Raw genomic sequence first — 20,968 nt, forward strand, 5'->3', positions numbered from 1 at the left:
AGCGTCACTTTCCTACCTACTCAATCAACTGGCACAAGCATCTATGTTGGCAAGTACAAAAATTGGAGGAAATTTCACTATGCTTCAGGTAATAATCTTCATTAAATTTGATTTTGTTGTTCAAATTATTCTTATTTAAAACAAAATGTTGGTTGTTCAGTGCAAAGTTCGGCTAAAAACCATGCATATGTGTAAGCCGATCTTTCTGCTATATAGGTTCGGCATGTTAGCTAATTTTCATTGTCTGCCGAACTTTACATTGTGAAGAGGATATTTTGAGAAATCTTCAATTATTTATGTAGGTGTGGGTATATGACCATTTCTCGAAATTGAAATTGGCCAAAGTATATGCAAATTGGGATAAAACAACGCCAACATCGAATCGATATGATATGGAAGCCAAGAAAGAAAGAAATAAGAAAGATGTCTTTATTAATCTGAGAGAGAAATTAGACTCTTTGGATGGGAGTGACGTCGTATTTGACCCATATTTGAGAGATGTTCAAGAAGATTATGTTGTCAGTTAGGATCTGTCCAAACGCTCCCAGTAGTTAACGACAAGTTCAGGTTGTTGCCATTGGGTACCAATGAGACTAAAAGCACCACCTCTTCGTGGTGCCCCAAATATGATCCAGAACCAGCCTTATAGTACTGGAGAAGGTTGGATGCCAACAAGTTAAATATGAACCACTTGCATATTTTGGGTGGCGGTCCTCCAGAAGTTGAGCCAGGATATATGGATTGGTATAATGAAATTTCACATCCGCTTATTATCAATAGAGCAAGTCAAGTTGTAGCTGACAAGGAGAAGGAAAAGGTTGCCAAAAAGAAGTCCAAGGTCATTGACATTCAAAAGGCATATAAAGCAATGGTAAGCGATGTCTTCATTTTTACTTGTTTAAGTAATACTTATGAAATATTAAAGTTCTTCGACCTTTAAATGGAACCAGGTTGCGGCGGGTAAGGAGTTGTTGAGAAATTTGAAGAAAAGAATTTCTTGCAAAACTAAGATGACGGTGGAGGAGAAACATGATTGGTACGACTAGTGGGATGCAGTCATAAACAAAGGGAAATGACCCAATAAACCAGCAAAAAGGCCGACGAGCAAGAGGTCACGACAAGAAGGTGAAGGATCAAGTCAAGCTGCTAGGGGCGGGCCAACTGGTGAAGAGGAAGACAATGTACGTCCTAAAGGGAAAAGAGGTCGTGGTCAGTGAACTATAAGTTTGGATGTGTCGTGAAGTACACTTAGTTTGTTGTCTTTTGTTATGAGTCGTGAAGTACAATTAGTTTGTTATGTTTTGTTAAGTACACTTGTTTGGTTTAGTACCTTGAATCACTTGTTTTAATGTAGTTTTCCATGGTTTTATATGTTTGGTGGTCTGTGAAACAACTTAAAGGAACATGGTTCGGCTCAAACTACAATTATCGTAGTTGCCGAACCCGTTTCCTTTGAATAAAATTTTGATTTACGCATTTGGTTCGGCTCATTATATCAGACACGAATAAGCCGAACCTTAAGTTCAACAGGTTCGGTTCATAAGAAAATCGTTAATATGAGACGAACATTACACCGTCTTCTGTAAAAATAGATCCATTGTGACTTTTTCTATATTTTGTGTTCTATTAATAGCATTGGGTCTGCTTAACTCATTGTTTCCGTCTATACTAATTCATGGAACCATTCACCGTATAAGATGATAAGTTGGTTGTTAGAGCTTTCATTCGGACTTATCGTATTTATGGTGAACATCCTGATGTGTAATATTCGATGTTTTGGAAAAAAGTTAAAGAATTTTATTTTCGGTTAGATGGAAATCCTAAACATCGTACGCGTTCGGAATTAGCCGAAAGATTTCGACAAATGTTATACGATGAAAGATTATATCAGAGTATTAGGATGGGTTAATCAATATCCCCAGCGAAACTAATGAAGAAAAAGTGAGTAATCTAAAAGCTTAATGTTCCATTTGTTTAGTTTTCTTTTTATAAAACTAACTTCTCATTCCTTTTATTTAGGAAGCTAGAATTCAAAGCCTTCGGGCTATACGCCATGGAGGAAGAAGATACGAGCTTGGAATATGTTACAGATGGCTGAAGAGAAGAATTCCGAGATTTATTAGAGACCTTTGCACCGAGATACACTAGATGGTCGAAAAAATTTCAGGTTCGGCTTTGAAATGAAAATGTTTGTCTGCCGAACCCCGATTGTTTTTCAAATTTTAAAAACTAGCCGTTGGAAATGGTACGTTAACTGTAGTTCGGCTTGTAATATAAAATCCGTATTAGCCGAACCATATAGGTTTAAAAAACATTTGAAAATATAGCTGTTACAAATAGTACAATCCATTTGTGTATATACAGCCACATATGGAATCTCATTATGAAAGCACAAAATGGCAGCCTCTAGTCCTAAGTATACTCTAGAAGAAGATTTGTGTCTTTGCAAACATTACGTAACGTACTATCCGGAGAAGGGTGCCGAGCGACAGGTAAAGGGTCTAATGAGTATGTACTACTTGGTCAGAATTCATGAAGCCTTCACCAATGAAATAGGTAATCCTAACAACCGTGATAGGGAATCATTGTTTTCTCGAATCGAAACAATTAAAAATAAAGTTAGGGACTTCATAGCTATGATTCAGATTGTCAATCGGTATCGTCTTAAAGGTGAAACAAATGATGAGATTGTTGTTCGAGCTATAGAGGAATGGCGTAGATGGAAAGGAAAAAATTTCAAATACCAAGCTCACTACAACATCCTTAGGAAGTTTGTCATCACTCGTTTTGGTTATTAAAATCTTGTAATTTTTACTTTGTAATGGTTAGTGATTTTACAATGATTAATTTGTAATGGTGAATTTATGATTTCAAACAATTTAGGTAATTTTATTTTATTTGCAGGTTCAACTAATATGGTTCGGCTACATAACTAAATTACATATAAGCCGAACCATAACATATTTGAGATCTTCACATGATCAGCTTATTATTGAATATAACGATAAGCCGAACATTACAGTATGTTGCGTAAATGTGCTTCAGTGTAGTTCGGCACAAAAAAAAAACACTTGAAGCCGAACCATATGACTTGGGAACCCAACAAAGGATCGACTCATTAGTTATATTTACTAATAAGCCGAACATTACACTGTATGTTGTGAAAATTAGCATCATGCTAGTTCGTCACACAATGATGGTCATCTTTAAGCCGAACCTGGAATTAACATCATCCTTGTTGAAATTACAAGGATCGGCTCAAATATATTTTTGCGGGTTAGCCGAACCATACACTAAAAGTTCTCTTTCTTCAAATCATTGCACCAACAAACAAGTTAAAAAAACACAAAATATATTCATTTCATAAGATGCGCTACATTATATAGCATTCAATATCTGATATCAACCTAGGCATACAATGATATCAAAATGCAAAACATCTTACAACATCTTCTTCGTCATGTATTAGATTAACTACTAGGGTGATCCTAACCTTACAAAATCTTCTTCGTCATCTTCAAAAACATTTTCTTCATCATCCTCAAAAACATATTCTTCATCCTCATCATCCATTAGACAAACTAGTCCGGGTGGAAGAGGTGGATGCAAACTTCTCCATAGCGTAATTTTCACACCAATCCATCGAGTAATTTTCTATAAAAACAGGCCAAAAGGCTAAAGGGCATAAGGGAGGTATTGGGCAACCGGGTCTAAGCTTAAGACCGATATAATGGAAGCCTTGAATGCAATAACAAGTCTTCTACCTTTCACACTCTCATTGCAAGGTTTTGTTGGCGGCACGTAGGTGTAACAACTTCCGTCCCTCGCAAAAGAATGAACAACACAATTGAAGGTCTCCGCGATTAAAAACCCACATATCGGCATTTGCATCCAATGATCTCTTGTGATCACATCATCCCCATGTAAATGCCGTTCAAAACTAATGAACTCGTGTGCAACCCCATGGTCTCCACCACCTCGCATCATTGACTTGTAGAAGTCCCTGTTTCGGCGTAGTGTTTGTAACAATCTTTGCCGAATATAATTTACTTTGTCCCCTTGGGAAACCGGATGGTTCCCATCTTTAAAAGGCCCTAGTTTTTCCGCGGTGACATGGAAACCAAAATTACCATCCCCTTCGACATCGTCCATGGATAAATAAACTCATGAATGGCTTCGGGTAGGTTATCCAAGTAGTTTCGGTAAATCATATTAGAAGGTCTTAAAAACTTCCCCAAACTATCTCTTTTGGGACCTTTCATTCTACCTTCCACATATATGGTTTTCTTCTCCTTTTGCTTGGGCACCAGAGTCGTCTTTGTTGTTTCGATTTGTTGAGATGGAAACATCTTACCCTTAAGCTTGACGTCTACTTCCAATGGGGGAGGACATAGCGGACCACTATTCTTAACTTCTTTTTTACGTGTTTCACCTTTATCCTTGCTCGGTCGACCACGTTTCTTTGATAGCTTCACTTCATCCATCTTGTCTAACATCTCTATTGCCTTATTCTCTTCTTCGTACTTTGCATCATGGTACTCGACCCCGCATGGATCCCTTGTGGTAGGTGTGGGTTTTTTGGTAGTAAGAGCATACGCTCTTGCTCTCTTCTCTTTTCGGTTTTCTTTCGTGGGTGGCATACCTTTTTGTGGCCCCTTTTCCGGTTCGAATATACCTTGTTGGGTGTGAGGATAGAGTATTGGCATCATATTGTCCCATAATATTTGTTTTTGAGGTCGCAACATCCCACGATACATTTCGGCCAACCTTTTGCCATAAGGTGTGTCCCAAATATCTACATCATCGTCCTCGTCGGGCATAGGATCATTACTCAATTGTTTCCAGTTAGGATCAATAACCTCAAAAGGTATAAGAAAATCCTTGTACCGAAGTAGTTCATGCCGACATGGAAGTCCCATGCTTTCCCTCATTTTACAAACACACTCTTCTTGGGAGTTAGCATCCATTTTCTCCATCAAATCCACTTCCTTCATTATAAGTTCAATGCACAAATGAGAGACCCTATGGGTTAGTCCCCGGAGCCACTTATCATCTGGGAATTCATCATGCTTCATCATTAGACTTTTTTCGAATAACGTTCTGATTCTTATAACGTCACTCATGAAATAGTCTTCCATTGCGTCAAACACCGTGACGAACGTATCCACGCACCCAAATAGATTACTCTTCAAACGATAGTGAGCCGACTCTACCATACTTGTAGCTTGGTTGTCGAAGTGATTATGGTGGTTTTTAAATGCACTAACAAATCTATGCGCGTTGGTATCCAAGAATTGCTTGCGTAAATATATAATGATTCCCGGGTATTTGACGCCCCAATTCGAAATGAGCTTTGCAACATTTTCTTCATACACTTCTTCGGTGATGGACCAAGTCAAAGCTTCCCAATCATTGTGGAAACATGCCCACATCCTTTCATTAGCCTCATATGCTTTCCTGAATTCTTTCTTCTTCACTTCTCGTTCTCCATCCGGTAATGTAGCAATCTTCTCTAGCTCTTTCAACTTGAGCGGTTGGATTATCCCTTGGCATTTCTTCCTAACATTATTCCATACATGAAAGGTACAAAGAAAGTTTTACGCGTTCGGAAATACCTTCCTTATAGCAAACATCAATACCGCCTCTTGGTCGGTTACCATGACTTTTGGTAGAGCATCCTCCCGGAAGATTAACTTCACTTGTTCCAATGCCCATGCATAGCTTTCTTTCAACTCATCATGAAAAAAACAAAAAGCAACGGTGAAAGGTGACTTGGTTGACGTATGATCAACAACGTTCATCAAGGGCATCTCATACTTATTGGTCTTGTAAGTGCAATCCAATATGAGAACTTGTGGGAAGCATAACGCCAACTTTACACATTCCGGATGGGCAATAAAAAGGTGCGTCACATGGACAAATTCATCCAATTTCTTTTCGCAAGCATAGTTCTTCTTTTGCGCCAACCACAATAATTGTTGCATCACCAACCTACCTTGAAAATCCTTTCTTCTCAAAGTACTTCTCACGTTATAGATTTGTTGCAACGCAGTCTTGTTATTCTTATCATCCGCCTTCAACTTGCTAAGAATTTTAGAGGGTGCCATACGTGCTCGTGTCATTTTATCTACCTCCGCATATTCATGAGATTTTAGTCTTTCGGCTCTATAATGTCCATGAAGATCCTTTGGACGTGGGTGGTTATGACGGAAATCCATATCTTCATTCATTTTGAAAACTTTTTCATTTATGTTCCATTTTAAGACGATCTTGAAAGGACAATTTATCTTCCTTGTTTTAGTCTTATATTTTTTCCCGGTCTTCCCAACATATGGCTTACCTTTTTTCTTCTTGCTTACTTTCTTCCCACCCCTCTCACAAACCATCTCAACCCGCTCCTTTTTTCTTTGTCTACCTTTAACTAGGACGCAATTGATTTTCCAAGCATGTTCCTCAACCCATTTAACAGCTTCTTCTTTGGTTTTCCACGTCTACATATACACAAGTACAAAACTTAAGTTTTATTAATGATTTTGCATACAACAAACTTGAAAATTAATAAAAACATAAACTACGTTACCTACCAAGTCAGTTTGGAAGTGATCTTTAGTATCTTCATGAATGACATCAACATGCGGTGGTTGATCCTCCATAGTTTCCATTTCAGGAACAATCTACAACAATATCTCACAGATTTTGGGTCAGGTTCGGTTAACACGCAGTACTCTATGAAAGCCGATCTCACGGTTCGGCTAGTTAGTGTTCGATTTACAAAGCCGAACCTATTCTCAAACATGGATTCATCCTATTGGGAACTAATATTATAAGCCGAACCATAAGACTTGAAATTTATAAAAACAAAAATTATGGTTCGGCGGATAACGTGTAAGCCGAACATTACACTGTAACTCGTATAATTTTTTGTATACGGTTCGGCTTATATTATCAAATCGCATTTGAGCCGAACCATGAAAATTATTTGGCGCGAAAATAATTGAATGAAAGTTCGGCGTATATATTTCTCAATCGTAGAAACCGAACTGTTCTTATTTTTGATGGTTCAGCATACATATTATCTACCGAACCTTACTCTGTTACGCCGAACTAGTTGCAAAAATCATAACTTTTGGTGAAATAAAGCTACAAAACGGAAATTAAACAGCTTCTATAACCATACCTGTGTATTATTAGCATTGGGTTCCTCATCCATGTACTCATCTTCGGGGTTTGGCTCCATAAAGGAATCATCTTGAGCTTGAGAAAAAGGTTGAGTTTGGGTAAAATCATTTTCAAAATCCAACAAATAAGCCATGTCTGGATCTCCATCGTAATTGATATGTATTTTCATAGCTTTACCTGATGAAGATTCATCTTCCTCACTCGAATTTGTATCACACATCTCTCAATAATCACAAAGATCACAAAGATTTTTTTTTTCCTCCTCTCCTTCTTTTGTCCTCCTTCTTCTTTTTCTAAAAAAATAACTCACTAATCTTTAAAAAGAAAATTATGATCCTAAATTAACACTAAACTAACTAATCAGATTAATACTAATTAATCAGATTAACTCTAATTTAACACTAATCTCATAAGGTATTTTGGCATATATGAAAATAGGTTGGATAAGGGATAGCCAAGAAATACTATTTCCAACCCCCTTTTTGTCTTATTATGTATGCCTCCAAATTATCCTGCATGCCCCAAATTAGGGTTCTATTTAAGCTAAAATTCAACCATTTGGCCCATTTTGCACCCCTGCTCTCCCGCCCATTAGTGACTTGCACACCCGGCTCCGCCCATTGACAGATTGAACATATAATTAACGAACGTAAATTTGCACTCACACCACTAAGGTAAAAAGAAAGAACTATCGACATGAATTTGAGACAACTGTGTTGAGGAAAGTGATTTGTTTTTATTAATATACTTTGTTGTTTTTGTATACAAATTTGTACAGTAAAATTCTTGATAAAATGCGGAAAAATACCAATGGGAAGTCGAATAGATCTATATATAGATTTCTTAGTGGTTTTGAATGTTGAGAAGTGAAACTCTATTCTGGTCTTCTTAATCAAACACCTGAAGACGGATTTGAGTCCGTCTTCAAGCTCTTGAAGGTTCATTTCTATTGGTTCCAATGTCTTCTGGACATCTTTAATTTCGATGCCTTTGGATTTTAATGCAATATCGATCTTCATTACTTGGCTAAATTGTTGTGCTGCACCTTTGGTGAATATCAACTTAGAGTTTAAAGACTTATTTGGTTCAGATAAAAAAGACAAAATGGATTCGAAAACTGCTAGAGTAGTTGCTTCAACTTCCTTTAAAATACTGGCATCAGCAGCTACAAGGTCATTTTTTTTATTGGCAGTTCAGTTTTGAGTAGAAAGGAAATCCAGTAAAGATTCTTTTAAGGCAGTTCTGTAAGGCATTTTCGGATCACCTTGCTCACCTTCTTTTTGGAAGACATGTATCTGTCAACTTCATTTGAAATATGGATTTAAGATCTTGGACAGATTGCTTCATCTGAGACAATACATCCTTACAATGTTGCAAACATTTAGCAACATTATAGATCCATATCCAAGACAGCGTTTAGGCATTTACAATTTTGAGTAGAAAGCAAATCCTCAAAGATTCGTACAAGTAGTACTTGAGACCATCTAAGTTGCTTGAGATGGATGAAGCTGAGGTGTCTTGTTCTGAAGATCTTAATTGGGACAATTGCTCCTCAACTGCAAGATTTAGAGGATAACATTCGGTGGGTAAACTGTCTAAACAAACATGGAAAGTTTTGTTTGAGGAAGCCATATTCACTTCAGTTAGCAGGAGAGTGTAGAAAAAATATATACAAGTGAATTTAGTTTTTGTTGATGAATGGGTTCTTGGTAAAGCAGTTTATACAAAGCTAAAGGGGAAACGATCAGGGATCTTATTTAGGCTCTATCATGTATTGATGGTCACTTCTATCAGGTTATCATGTGGTGGAACTACCGTAGTTATCTCCCATGTCTACTGGTTGTTCATGTTAACGATGACAAATATTCATATGAAATTTGAAATACATGCTGAACGAAGAGCAGTAGATTTCCATGTAAGCATCTTTCGTATATCGTCTCTCTTTCTCATAGCTGAAATCTATGTACATGCTAATATGTATTTTATGTATGTCCTTGAGTGGCGTTGTTTGTGCGTCTACCATTTATTACCTGTCTTTAAGAACTTAAGCATTGACCTTGCAAAAACGCGATTTTGTATGATTCCCTTTGTCACTTCTCTTCAAGATATCCAGAAGCCATTTCTTTGAGATTCTATCCGGAACTTAATTCGCTGCCAGAGCTCTATGCACGGTGTAATATGATATTATGTGCATAATTGAAAGGCCACACACACGGTTTGGTGTCGAAGATCTGAATTTACGAACATATGGAATATTGACAACTTCATGTTCTGTGCATATGTTCCCTTGGTAGCTCTAACAATTAGTATCTTCACATGCTCATTTGATATAATAATCAAAGGCCAATGCTCCCTTAAATAATCATTCTGGACCTGAATTGCCGCATTATTCGTACTCTTTAATTATGGGATGTATAGTCACCAAATGTAAATGTGCACAAACACAAAAAAGAAGACAATAATGTAAATTTGAGACAATTATTTCGAGTAAAAAGTGATTTCTTGTATTAATATACTTTGTTTTTCTTTTGTATACAGTATGTACAGTAAAAATTCCATGGGGCATTTCCTGATAAAAGGCGGAAAATACCAATGGGAGGTGAATATATTTACGGATCTATTGTTTGAGAATGTTAAGAAGTGAAACTCGGTTCTTGATCAAACACCGAAAGACGGATTCTAATCCATCTTCAAGTTCTTGAAGGTTCATTTCAAGAGAAGCCAATGGCTTCTGCATTTCTTTTGATTCAATGACTTTGGATTTTAATGCGACATCGACCTTGTTTACTTCATTGACAACTTGTTGGGTTGCAGTTTTGGTGGTCAACTTTGAGATTAGTGACCTTTGCTTTGGTGCAGATAGGAAACACAAGACAGATTCAAAAACTGCAAGAATAGTAACTTCAACTTCTGTTAGGATGTCAGTGACTAGATCATTGTTCTTGTTGGTGTTTTTCTTAAGATCTGAAAGGCATTTTTGAATGACTTTGCAGACTTTCTTTCTAGAGGTCATGTATGCATCAAATTCATTTGATCGCCTTCTAATAGATGACTGAAGATCCTGGGAAGATTGCTTCATCTGTGACAAAACATCCTTGATTGTTCCACAAACATCCAATAGCATTACAGATCCGTCCAAGACTGCATCTAAGCATTTTCCTTCTTTGGTTGAAAGAAAATCTTCAACACAGGCGTATAATTCCTTTACAGCAACCAAGTTGTTGGAGATGGATAAGGTAAGATCTGAAGATCTCAATGTGCACAATTGTTCCTTGTTAAGGATCGAGCAAGAAAGAGGAGAGCATAAACGCGGAAGCATTGAACGTCTACATTGATAATAATTCTTGGTATTCAAACTCTTATGGCTCAACAACCTATTTATATTGTTCACAAACTTGACGATCACTCAAAGCACTTTCCTAACAAAGATCAAATCCTAAATAAAGACACTTACCTAACATAAACCAAACTCTAAAATAGAACTCTTCTATAATATTCCCTAATACCCTCCCTCAAGATGGAGCATGGAGATCACGAATGCCCATCTTGGACAAAAGAATTTAAACTAAGCTTTCCCTTTTGTGAAAATATCAGCCATCGGTAGTTTATCGACGTTGCGGTCCCGAGTTAAGATTCCATAAGCTGACGTGTAAGGAGATGGTAGACTGTGGTGATGAAGTATATGACGACATTGGCAGGGACGAGTGACAGATGGAGTTAGAATATGTCATGGTGATCGACAGAAGATAAAGAGAAGTGGGAAGCTCGAACTGTTGTTGCCGTCGGCTTGGCTGCAGTGTATGATGAAGTTGGTGGACTTAGATGCTTTTGATGGAGAAATTGGCTTGATGCCATTGATGTATCAGTGAAGATGGACAGCGAGGATATGGCTATTGAGAAGAGCTGGGAAGGACAAGAGACCTTGCTGCCAGTAATGGTGATGATGGAGAAGCTCTTGATAATCACGATGGTGCAGTGAAGAGATGAAAACATGAAATGATGACATCCATAGAAGTGGTGATTGATGGAAGACGAGTAGAGGAGAAGACCTCGATTGTTGTGATGACATTGATGCTGGAAGTTGTTGATGGAAGACACGGTGATGATCGAGTTTAGTTGTGTTGTACGGGATGAAAGGGATATAAAGGCAGTAACAAGGGTTTTGTGTTGTGGTTGATGGTGAAGACATGAATGGTTGGCAGTAGCGATGGAGTTTGAGCATCACTGGCTATTGACGAACAGAGAAGAAGTGATGCTCGGACTTGGAAGTTGGCTCGATCTTGGTAGCGAAGATGGAGCTGATTTTGGAGCTAAGCTAATCGCAGTGACGATGAGAGATTAATGCTGGTAAGATTGAGACTCGAGCCTGAGGAGAACATAGATGAGTAGGAACAGTTACTGTGATGGGAACTCGAACATGACAGCGAATGGTGGAGAAGCAATGGAAGAGTTTGCTGTTGTGGATTTGGCTGAGATGGAGGAGATGGTTTGAGTCTGCAGTGGTGTCGGGTTATTCTAGACATGGAATTTGGAGCTGTGGTATCGTGATGATGGGTGTTGCTGGAGTGACGACGAGAACATGAATGGAAGCAATGGGGTTAGCTGGTAGCGTGCTGCGAAGTCGGACATGAAAGAGAATACAGAGAAGGTGACGGAGGACTCGACGTTGGCTTGCTACCGATGAAGGAGTTTGGTGATCGTGGAAGCTGAAGGAGATAATGTGGTTATGGTGGAGATATAAACAGAGAATAGAGCTGGTAGTTGTTGGCAGTAGTGACGAAGGTTGAGAAGAGTTTATGAAACTCGGAAGAAAAGAAAACTCACGAAGGGAGATATGTCTGTAAGATGGTGTTGCTGCTATTATTAATGATTTTTTTTTTAACTCTTTCTCCTCTTCTTCTCATCCGGCTCTGATACCATGTTAAGGATCGAGCAAGAGAAAGGAGAGCATAAACACGGAAGCATTGAACATCAACATTGATAATAATTCTTGGTATTCAAACTCTTATGGTTCAACAGCCTATTTATATTGTTCACAAACTTGACGATCACTCAAAGCACTTTCCTAACAAAGATCAAATCCTAAATAAAGACACTTACCTAACATAAACCAAACTCTAAAATAGAACTCTTCTAGAATATTCCCTAATATTCCTCAACTGCAGCAGCTAGAGGATGAGATCTGGTAGGCAAACTGATGGAGCGAGTGTGGCAAGTAACTTTGTTTGAAGAAGACATCTTGAGATTTTTTAGAAGATGAAAGAAAGTTTTAGCTATACAAGTTAATGAAATAGTATGTTTTGATGAAAGTAAGTTCAGCTGGTGCTCCTTTTATACACAAGCTACAAGATACAAGAGGGGAACATATTCATGTGGTGTGGTGGCACTTCCTTTATCTTCGGCACTGTCTATGCATCGTTCCAACCATGCTTCACAACTAGTATGGCACCTAATGGGCTGTATAATATTGATTTAAATTCGCGTACGTATGATATTAGTGTATATACGTGCATGCCTGGAGTCGTACCAAGAAAGGTTTTGTATACCCACACTTGGTGTTAATGATTTTTCCAACATTTGAAACCTCGACAACTTTGGTTCCTATTACAATAAGTATTTCTGCAATATGGATTGTCTTCTCGATCATCTGCTTAACTATATTTTAACTATCAACATCAGATATTAATTAGATTCAACCTTTGTTCTTCAAAAAAAAAAAATAATCAACAAGGAAAACGTATATAATCTCTTTAGAGATTGAACAAGTGGAGCATATACGGTAAGAATTTACCAAAACTGTGCAACCAAATAAAAATCTATCACATTGTAACTTTATTTGCTTTTTCTGAGAATAACAGAAAGCATTCTTTGTGACTTCATCATAAGCACAAATAAATGAAAACATCTCCTATTTAAGAACCGGGAGAACTTTATTTCTGTGTAAGCATTTTTTCATATTTGTCTCTCTTTCTCATAGATTAAATCTGTATATATATGTTAATGTTAATATTATGTACGTGCATGAGTGGCGCTGTTCGTGTGTCTTCCATTGACCATGCAAAAACAAGATTTTGTGTGATTCCCTTTGTCACCTCTCTTCAGGATATGAAGAAGCCATTTCTCTGTGGACTTAATTTGTTGGCAGGGCTCTAAACATCGTGCAATACGATACTATACTATGCGCATAAGTGAAAGGTCGTTTTGATATCTATCGAAGATCTGAATTTACGAACATATGGAATCTTGACAGCTTTCAAGTTCTGTGTATATGTTCCCTTGGCCGTTCTAACAATTAGTATCTTCACATGCTCATTTGATATAATAATCAAAGGTCAATGCTTCCTTAATCATTCTGGACCTTAATTACTGCATAATTCGTGTGCTTTAATGATGGGACGTATAGTTACCAAATGTAAATTTGCACAAACGCAACAAAAGAAAAAATGATGTAAATTTGAGACAATTGTTTCGAGTAAAGTGATTTCTTGTATTAATATAAGTATTTTGTTTTTCTTTTGTATACAGTATGTACAGTAAAAATTCCATGGGGGGCATTTCCTGATAAAAGGCGGAAAATACCAACTGGAGGTGAATATATCTACGGATCTATTGGTTGAGAATGTTAAGAAGTGAAACTCGGTTCTTGATCAAACATCGAAAGACAGATTCCAATCCCTGTTCAAGTTCCTGAAGGTTCATCTCAAGGGCAGCCAATGGCTTCTGCACTTCTTTAGCTTCAATGACTTTAGACTTCAATGCGATATCGATCTTGGTTACTTCATTGACAACTTGTTGGGTAGAATTTTTGGTGGTCAACTTTGAGACCAGTGACCTTTGCTTTGGTGCAGATAGGAAAGACAAGACAGATTCAAAAACTGCAAGAGTAGTTGCTTCAACTTCTGTTAGGACATCGCTAACAAAATCATTGTTCTTGTTGGTGTTTTTCTTAAGATCTGAAAGGCATTTTTGAATGACTTTGCAGACTTTCTTTCTTGAGCTCATGTATGCATCAAATTCATTTGATTGCCTTCGAATAGAGGATTGAAGATCCTGGGCAGATTGCTTCATCATAGACAAAACATCCTTAATAGTTTCACAAACATCCAATAACATGCAAGATCTGTCCAATACTGCGTCTAAGCATTTTCCATCTTCGGTAGAAAGGAAATCCTCAACACATTCATACAAGTCCTTTAGAGCAACCAAGTTGTTGGTGATGGATGAGGTGAGATCTGAAGATCTCAATTTGCACAATTGTGCCTCTACTGCAGCAGCGAGTGGGTTAGATCTAGTGGGCAAACTGATGGAGCGAGCATGGTAAGCCATTTTGTTTGAGGAAGAAATTTTCGCCTTATTCAGGAGAAAATGATGAAGGTTTTTGATTAGTTATAGAAGTTAATGTTTTGATGATGGTTAATGGTTCTCAACTGGAACTGGTGCTCCTTTTATACTCGGGCTACAAGGTACAGCAAGGGGCTGTATTCATGTGGTGGAAGTGGAACTTCCTCAATGTGCGCCACTGTCTCTGCACGTTCCTCCATTAATGACACAGTCTATGTCCCCTACCATCTGTACGTGTAGCATCGATCAATATATGAAAATATACATTAAAAACCAAAGCACGTAGATAAACAGACTGTACATATACGTGCATGAATGGATTACTACCTAGAAAGATCTGTAATGTCACACACGGTTGGTTGTGTACTGCTGTTAGATATCTACGTTCTACGTTTTCCAACATTTGGAACCCTATACAGCCTTGCGTTTTATGATAGATGTTCAAACTAGCGACCAACAAGCATAAAAATTTAAAGATAGTGTAAGATGATATTTTAGCTTATGAACAGTGTGCAATTAATTATCTTTGTCTAGCAAGGGAACATCAAGAATCAAATGACTCCTCTCTATCCCTTTCTTGAGCGCTTGCGTATTAATTATGTGGATATTACGAGAACTTCTGTTTCCATCGCCAAATTCTGGTCCTGTCATATAGTACTTACTTAACAACTGTGCATCCAAGTTGTTATGTACGAGAATATTACATCTCATGCCTTCTTTACATGCCTCGAACACCCAACAACCAAAGATAACGATATGGTGCGATATCCATATATGTGCATGCATGGGATACTACATACGAAGAAAGAAAATATTGATATCAATAAACACATACATTGCCAGGACTTCAGAGCTTTACACTCTATTTAAAAATGAGTATCCGTATCTGGTAACTGGTTAGCAATTAGAATCTGATTGCATGTTGGTTTCCTCCTCTACACCATTGCATATCCTTTACCATTTAGATTAAATAAGGTCAGTGGTGTTAAGATAATAAATATAGACTTCAGCAACAGTTATTGGTTGTATATATCATGGAAGAATAAAAGCAATATGGAGATGGTGAACTTTTATATGTTGATAATCTTGGTGTTTTCCTGATATTGGTTAAAGTATACCGATAAAAGCATATATATAGGATGATATTTCGAGTCAAATCATTGTATTATTATTATCTTAATTTCATTTCATTATAGTATATACAAGCTCCTTTATGCCCGTGCGAATTCACGGGCTAGGTTTCAAGTCCTGAAAAACTCTTTTTTATTTTTTGCTAGGAATTTTCTTCTCGATAAGTAATTACTTGCAAATTCGTCCCCAAAGATTCCAATATTGTCCAAATTTTTTTGGAAAATATCTTATTTCTTTTTAACTCTCTCGTTTCATCCAAATCTCAATATGGTGATATACGGAATAAGCTGAATTTCATCCATATGTATCAAAAAGCCGAAAAATAATATATGCTTGCTTGAAAAACTATCCAAGAGAAATGACTATGCATATTTGTTCATTGAAAATGCAATTTTAGTTCTTTACAGATTAAGAAATAAATCATTTACCAAAATGGAAAAACCAAAAAATTTGTGCATTAATCGGACTATTCGGAGCTCTAGCAGTGACTCAATGCTAGGTATTCCTGCACATTTTATCCAAGCCCCTCTTATTCTAAAATCCTAGTTCCGCCCCTTCTTGAATCAGTTGATTGATATTATAAGCGGTGTTCACAGATGTCTCAATGAAGAACGGGACATTTTTCTTAACTTTCTCAGGGGCATTCTGATTAAACAATCCAAGCTAAATGCACCATACCTTGTATAGGTGATGGCAAACATGACACGAAAAACGTAAGTACCGGTCACAAACTTACCTCTAAGTGAGAGAAAGAGTATTCCTAAATTTGAAGGATTTAAAGCACAATCTTAACCAATTAACACCACAGCTAATACCACAGTAAGGAAAGAATCTCAAGTGAAAAAAGGTCATTACAGTGACGTTTCCAAATGCCCTCCAAAAGAAATCAAAATGGATCGACGGTTACCTGATACACATTTGAAAGCCAGACATTAATAAGTAATCAAATAACCATCATGGTATCTGCCTTTGACGGCCGCTCTTCATACATCTCTAATCGTACAGTGATGGATCTTCTTCATACTAATGGCAATTGCAAGATGAAACTTAGCTTATATAAAGACAACTCTCTTTATTGATGTTTAGAAAATCTCTCAAAACTAAACACAAGCTCTAATCTTGCTCATATGATCAACCACAACTTTGGTGATCATATATATATATAGAACTATGAATTCCTTTTCCTAGTCCTATTACCTTATTACATGTCTTTCCTTTTCTTAGAACTAGATGACTTCTAATTCCCTTAGGATTACATCAATTTCCTAATCTTGTCTTAACCAACTTGTTAGTGACTTCTATGTTGAAGTTAATCCAACATTCTCCCCCTTAAGCTTCAACTGTGCTTGTGAAAAATCTTTACGTATGATGGTGCTCTCGTCTCCCATGGCTCGGTGTAGACAAGCTCTGATACCAACTAATGGCAACTGCAAGATGAAACTTAACTTATATAAAGATAACTCTCTTTATTGATGTTTAGAAAATCTCTCAAAACTAAACACAAGCTCTAATCTTGCTCATATGATCAACCACAACTTTGGTGATCATATATATATAGAACTATGAATTCCTTTTCCTAGTCCTATTACCTTATTACATGTCTTTCTTTTCTTAGAACTAGATGACTTCTAATTCCCTTAGGATTACATCAATTTCCTAATCATGTCCTAACCAACTTGTTAGTGACTTCTATTTTGAAGTTAATCCAACACATACATCTATATTCTGACTTTTGATGTCGGGTTAAACCAATCACGAAGCCAATAAAGATGCAACTTTTGCTAACACCTGAATTCCCTAGCAATACCAACTGCAACTGTAAGATATACCTCAGAAATATAAATTAAATAATCGTCAAGTAACAGGAATCAACCAATTAATGTTTGAAAGGACGATATTATTTTTCTTTGGTAAAAAAACGATATAGTAAAATTATCAATGAGAGAGGTTAAAATTTTTCAGTGATTGTGCCACATCATCAAATGCCACAACTTTCACCAAAGCTGTTTTGTCTTCTGCATATTCAGCATTCCTTTGTACCTACAGTTCCAATCAATCGATTAACAATCTCTAAACTCGAAACATCTTACCTTATTATTGGATGTAGAAATATTTTGTGACACTTGTTGCATTCATCTTCGAGACCCGCGATTTGTATTTCGGACATGAATCGTATTTCCAACTGTCTTGAAGATGTGCTTTTGAACTTCATCTTTCTCTTGTATCGAACAAGTAGGAAATACCAATTGGTCCTATAAATAATATATTAGAGAGAGTCTAGTCTAATTGACCTAGTCAATTGTCTGTTTGGTCCCATTTGGTAATATAAATTATAGTTTGGTCCTAGAAATTATAGTTTGGTCCTAGGGTGATGTTATGGATGATGTAAACGTCATCCTGTAGTGGCAGAAAATACCCTTATATTATTGTTTGGTCCTAGAAAATAATGGTTTGGTCCTAGGAGGACCACATATATACAAAAATCAATAGCAAAATATCTCATTTTTCATATTCAGATTCTCTCTCTTCTTTTCCAGATCTAGTTTTTCTTTCCTCTCGAATCTTTTTTCTCTGTTGCTGTTGAACGCAACCAAGACGATGATGTTTTCTTTTTGTTGTTGTTTTGTTGAAGATGATGATGTGTTGTAGTTGAAGATGATAAAGATGATGTTGATGATGTTGTTGAAGACGGTGTTTGTTGTTGCGGTTGTTGATTACGATCTTGATTTTTGAATGTTTTTTGTCTCTGCTGCTGATGATGATGAAGATGAAGATTTGTTGCTGCCACTGTTGTCGACGATGAAGATGATGGTGTTGATCTTGATTTTTGAATGTTTTTTTTCTTTGTTGCCGATTATGATGATGAAGAAGATAAAGATCTGTTGTTGTTGATGCTGTTGACGATGAAGACGATAAAGTTCATCAAAAAAATGACCAAAAATCTGCTGCTGCTGTTGACGATCAAGACGGTGGTGTTTTTGAAGACGAAGATGTTACTGCTGCTGTTGAAGACGTCGAAGAAGATGAAGATGATGATGTTGTTCATTTTCACAAATGAACTCTGTTTTTTTAGATTTTTATATGGAATTCATTTCTGGAATGAACTCTGTTTTTTTAGGTTTTTATATAGAGTTCATTTCTGGAATGAACTCTGTTTTTTTAGGTTTTTATATGGAGTTCATTTCTGGAATGAACTCTGTTTTTTTAGGTTTATGTTTTTTTAGCTTTTTATATGGAGTTCATTTCTGGAATGAACTCGGTTTTTATATGGAGTTCATTTCTGGAATGAACTCTGTTTTTTTAGGTTTCTATTTTTTTAGATTTTTATATGGAGTTCATTCCTGGAATGAACTCTGTTTTTTTAGCTTTTTATATGGAGTTCATTTCAGGAATGAACTCTGTTTTTATATGGAGTTCATTTCTGGAATGAATTCTGCTTTTTTAGCTTTTTATATGGAGTTCATTTCTGGAATGAACTCTGTTTTCTTAGCTTTTTATATGGAGTTCATTTCTGGAATGAACTCTGATTTATATGTTTTCTGAATAAATAAGTAAAAATTAACAGGAGTTCATTTTGACGAATGAACTGCTACAAGAAAATAAATAAAAATTAACACGAAAGGGTACTTTCGTCTGTTTTATATTTTTAAATAATTATGGACCAAACAGTAAAGGCGTTTTTTTCCAAAGGACTAAACAAACATAGGCCCACCTCAAAAAGGACCAAACGATATTTTCCCCTATCGAACAATTGTGCCAAGATTGGAACAATCGCGAACCTCTGATATGGCGACTAATAATTGACCATAAAGACTGTATTATTAATTATTCATACAATATAAAAAAGGAAGAATTATTAGGTTACTTAGAGCGTCCACAGTGGTACGATCAAAACCAAAGATCAAAGACCAAAACAAACGATCAAATTTGAGTTTAGTCTGTAGTGTCACGTTAAGGCAGTGGAGTATATTTAGTCGGGCGGATGTATAATCCACGCTTGCATGTGGAGCGTTGGTATAATCTTCGTTTGGACCGGGCGGAGATATAATTAACGCTGCTTGTGGGGCGTTGATAAAGAATACGCTTGTTGTGGGGCGTACATATATTTCACGCTCGGAGAAGGGGCGTTTGTATAATCTACGCCTGGTGTGGCGAACGTATAATCAACGCCTGAATGAAGCGTTTGTATAATCAACGCCTGACGTGGGGCGGACGTATAATCAACGCCTGTATCAGGCGTACGTATAATCAACGCCTGACGTGGGGCGGACGTATAATCAACGCATGTATCAGGCGTACGTATAATCAACGCCTGACGTGGGGCGGACGTATAATCAACGCCTGTATCAGGCGTACGTATAATCAACGCCTTTAGCAGGCGAACGTATAATCAACGCCTGTTTTGAGGCGTAAGTATAATCAACGCCTGTTTGAGGCGAACGTATAATGAACGCCTGACGTGGGGCGTACGTATAATCAACGCCTCCTCTTCTCTCAGGCGTACGTATAATCAACGCTTGGTTTGCAGGCGTACGTATAGTGTTGGACTTCCATTAACACACGTATCTAGCACGTGTGGCATTAAAGCCCGGCCAATCTCTAACCACCACGTATAGCCCACGTGTTCACTTTCCCTTTACCCTAATCTTCTCCGTCTTCTTCTTTTCTTTTCTACCTCCTCTTTGTTTCTTTGTTTCTACCGCCCACAAACACAACACAGCTTCTTAACAAAAACATCACAGTGAAGAGCAGTAAAAGAAAAGAAAAAACCAAGATACTTGATGAACCCGGGTTAAAAAAGAGGTATGTTTTTTTTTCTTAATCTCTTCTGTTTTATCCATATTGTTTGTATAATTTATTTAGGGTTTTATTTGTTAAAATTAGTTTATCTAAAATTTGGTTTTAACAAACAAATAAGAATATGAAATTGGTTAAATTTAATTGGGTATGTGTGTTTTATGTTTTTATAGAGATTAATATGTATGTGAAAAAAACCATATTTGATGATTTGATGATTATGTAAATTTGGTTGAATTTTTTTTTAAAATAGTTAGAGCTTAAAAAAATTTGAGATTAATATTTGTGGGTATGTGTGTTTTATGTTTTTATAGAGATTAATATGTATGTGAAAAAATTGGGTATGTGTGTTTTATGTTTTTATAGAGATTAATATTTATTAGAGCTTCCACAGTGGTTGTAAAAATTTATTTGTGGGTATTGTAAAAATTTGATTTGTGGGTATTGTAAATTTTTATTTGATTTATAATCTATTCACTAAAATTTATTAGAGCTTCCACAGTGGTATTGTAAAAATTTG

General features: G+C 36.7%; 3 protein-coding genes across 3 annotated transcripts; all 3 read right to left on the reverse strand.

Annotated features, from left to right (window-relative positions):
* Positions 1-3,675: 3,675 nt before the first annotated feature.
* Positions 3,676-7,210, reverse strand: LOC113351895 (protein FAR1-RELATED SEQUENCE 5-like). Its single transcript, XM_026595802.1, has 5 exons — positions 7,178-7,210; positions 6,585-6,674; positions 5,632-6,491; positions 4,268-5,559; positions 3,676-4,136 (listed from the first exon to the last, which is right to left on the reverse strand). Exons 1-5 carry the CDS (start codon positions 7,208-7,210, stop codon positions 3,676-3,678), a joined length of 2,736 nt encoding a protein of 911 aa, XP_026451587.1.
* Positions 7,211-9,796: 2,586 nt separating this feature from the next.
* Positions 9,797-10,303, reverse strand: LOC113351896. Its single transcript, XM_026595803.1, has one exon. It carries the CDS (start codon positions 10,301-10,303, stop codon positions 9,797-9,799), a length of 507 nt encoding a protein of 168 aa, XP_026451588.1.
* A 3,482-nt stretch (positions 10,304-13,785) lies between these two features.
* Positions 13,786-14,505, reverse strand: LOC113351897. The gene has a single exon (XM_026595804.1). The coding sequence runs from the start codon at positions 14,503-14,505 to the stop codon at positions 13,786-13,788; it is 720 nt and encodes a 239-aa protein (XP_026451589.1).
* Between the last annotated feature and the right edge of the window lie 6,463 nt (positions 14,506-20,968).

Source organism: Papaver somniferum, chromosome 2 (genome assembly GCF_003573695.1).
Source record: "Papaver somniferum cultivar HN1 chromosome 2, ASM357369v1, whole genome shotgun sequence".
Lineage (NCBI taxonomy): Eukaryota > Viridiplantae > Streptophyta > Magnoliopsida > Ranunculales > Papaveraceae > Papaver > Papaver somniferum.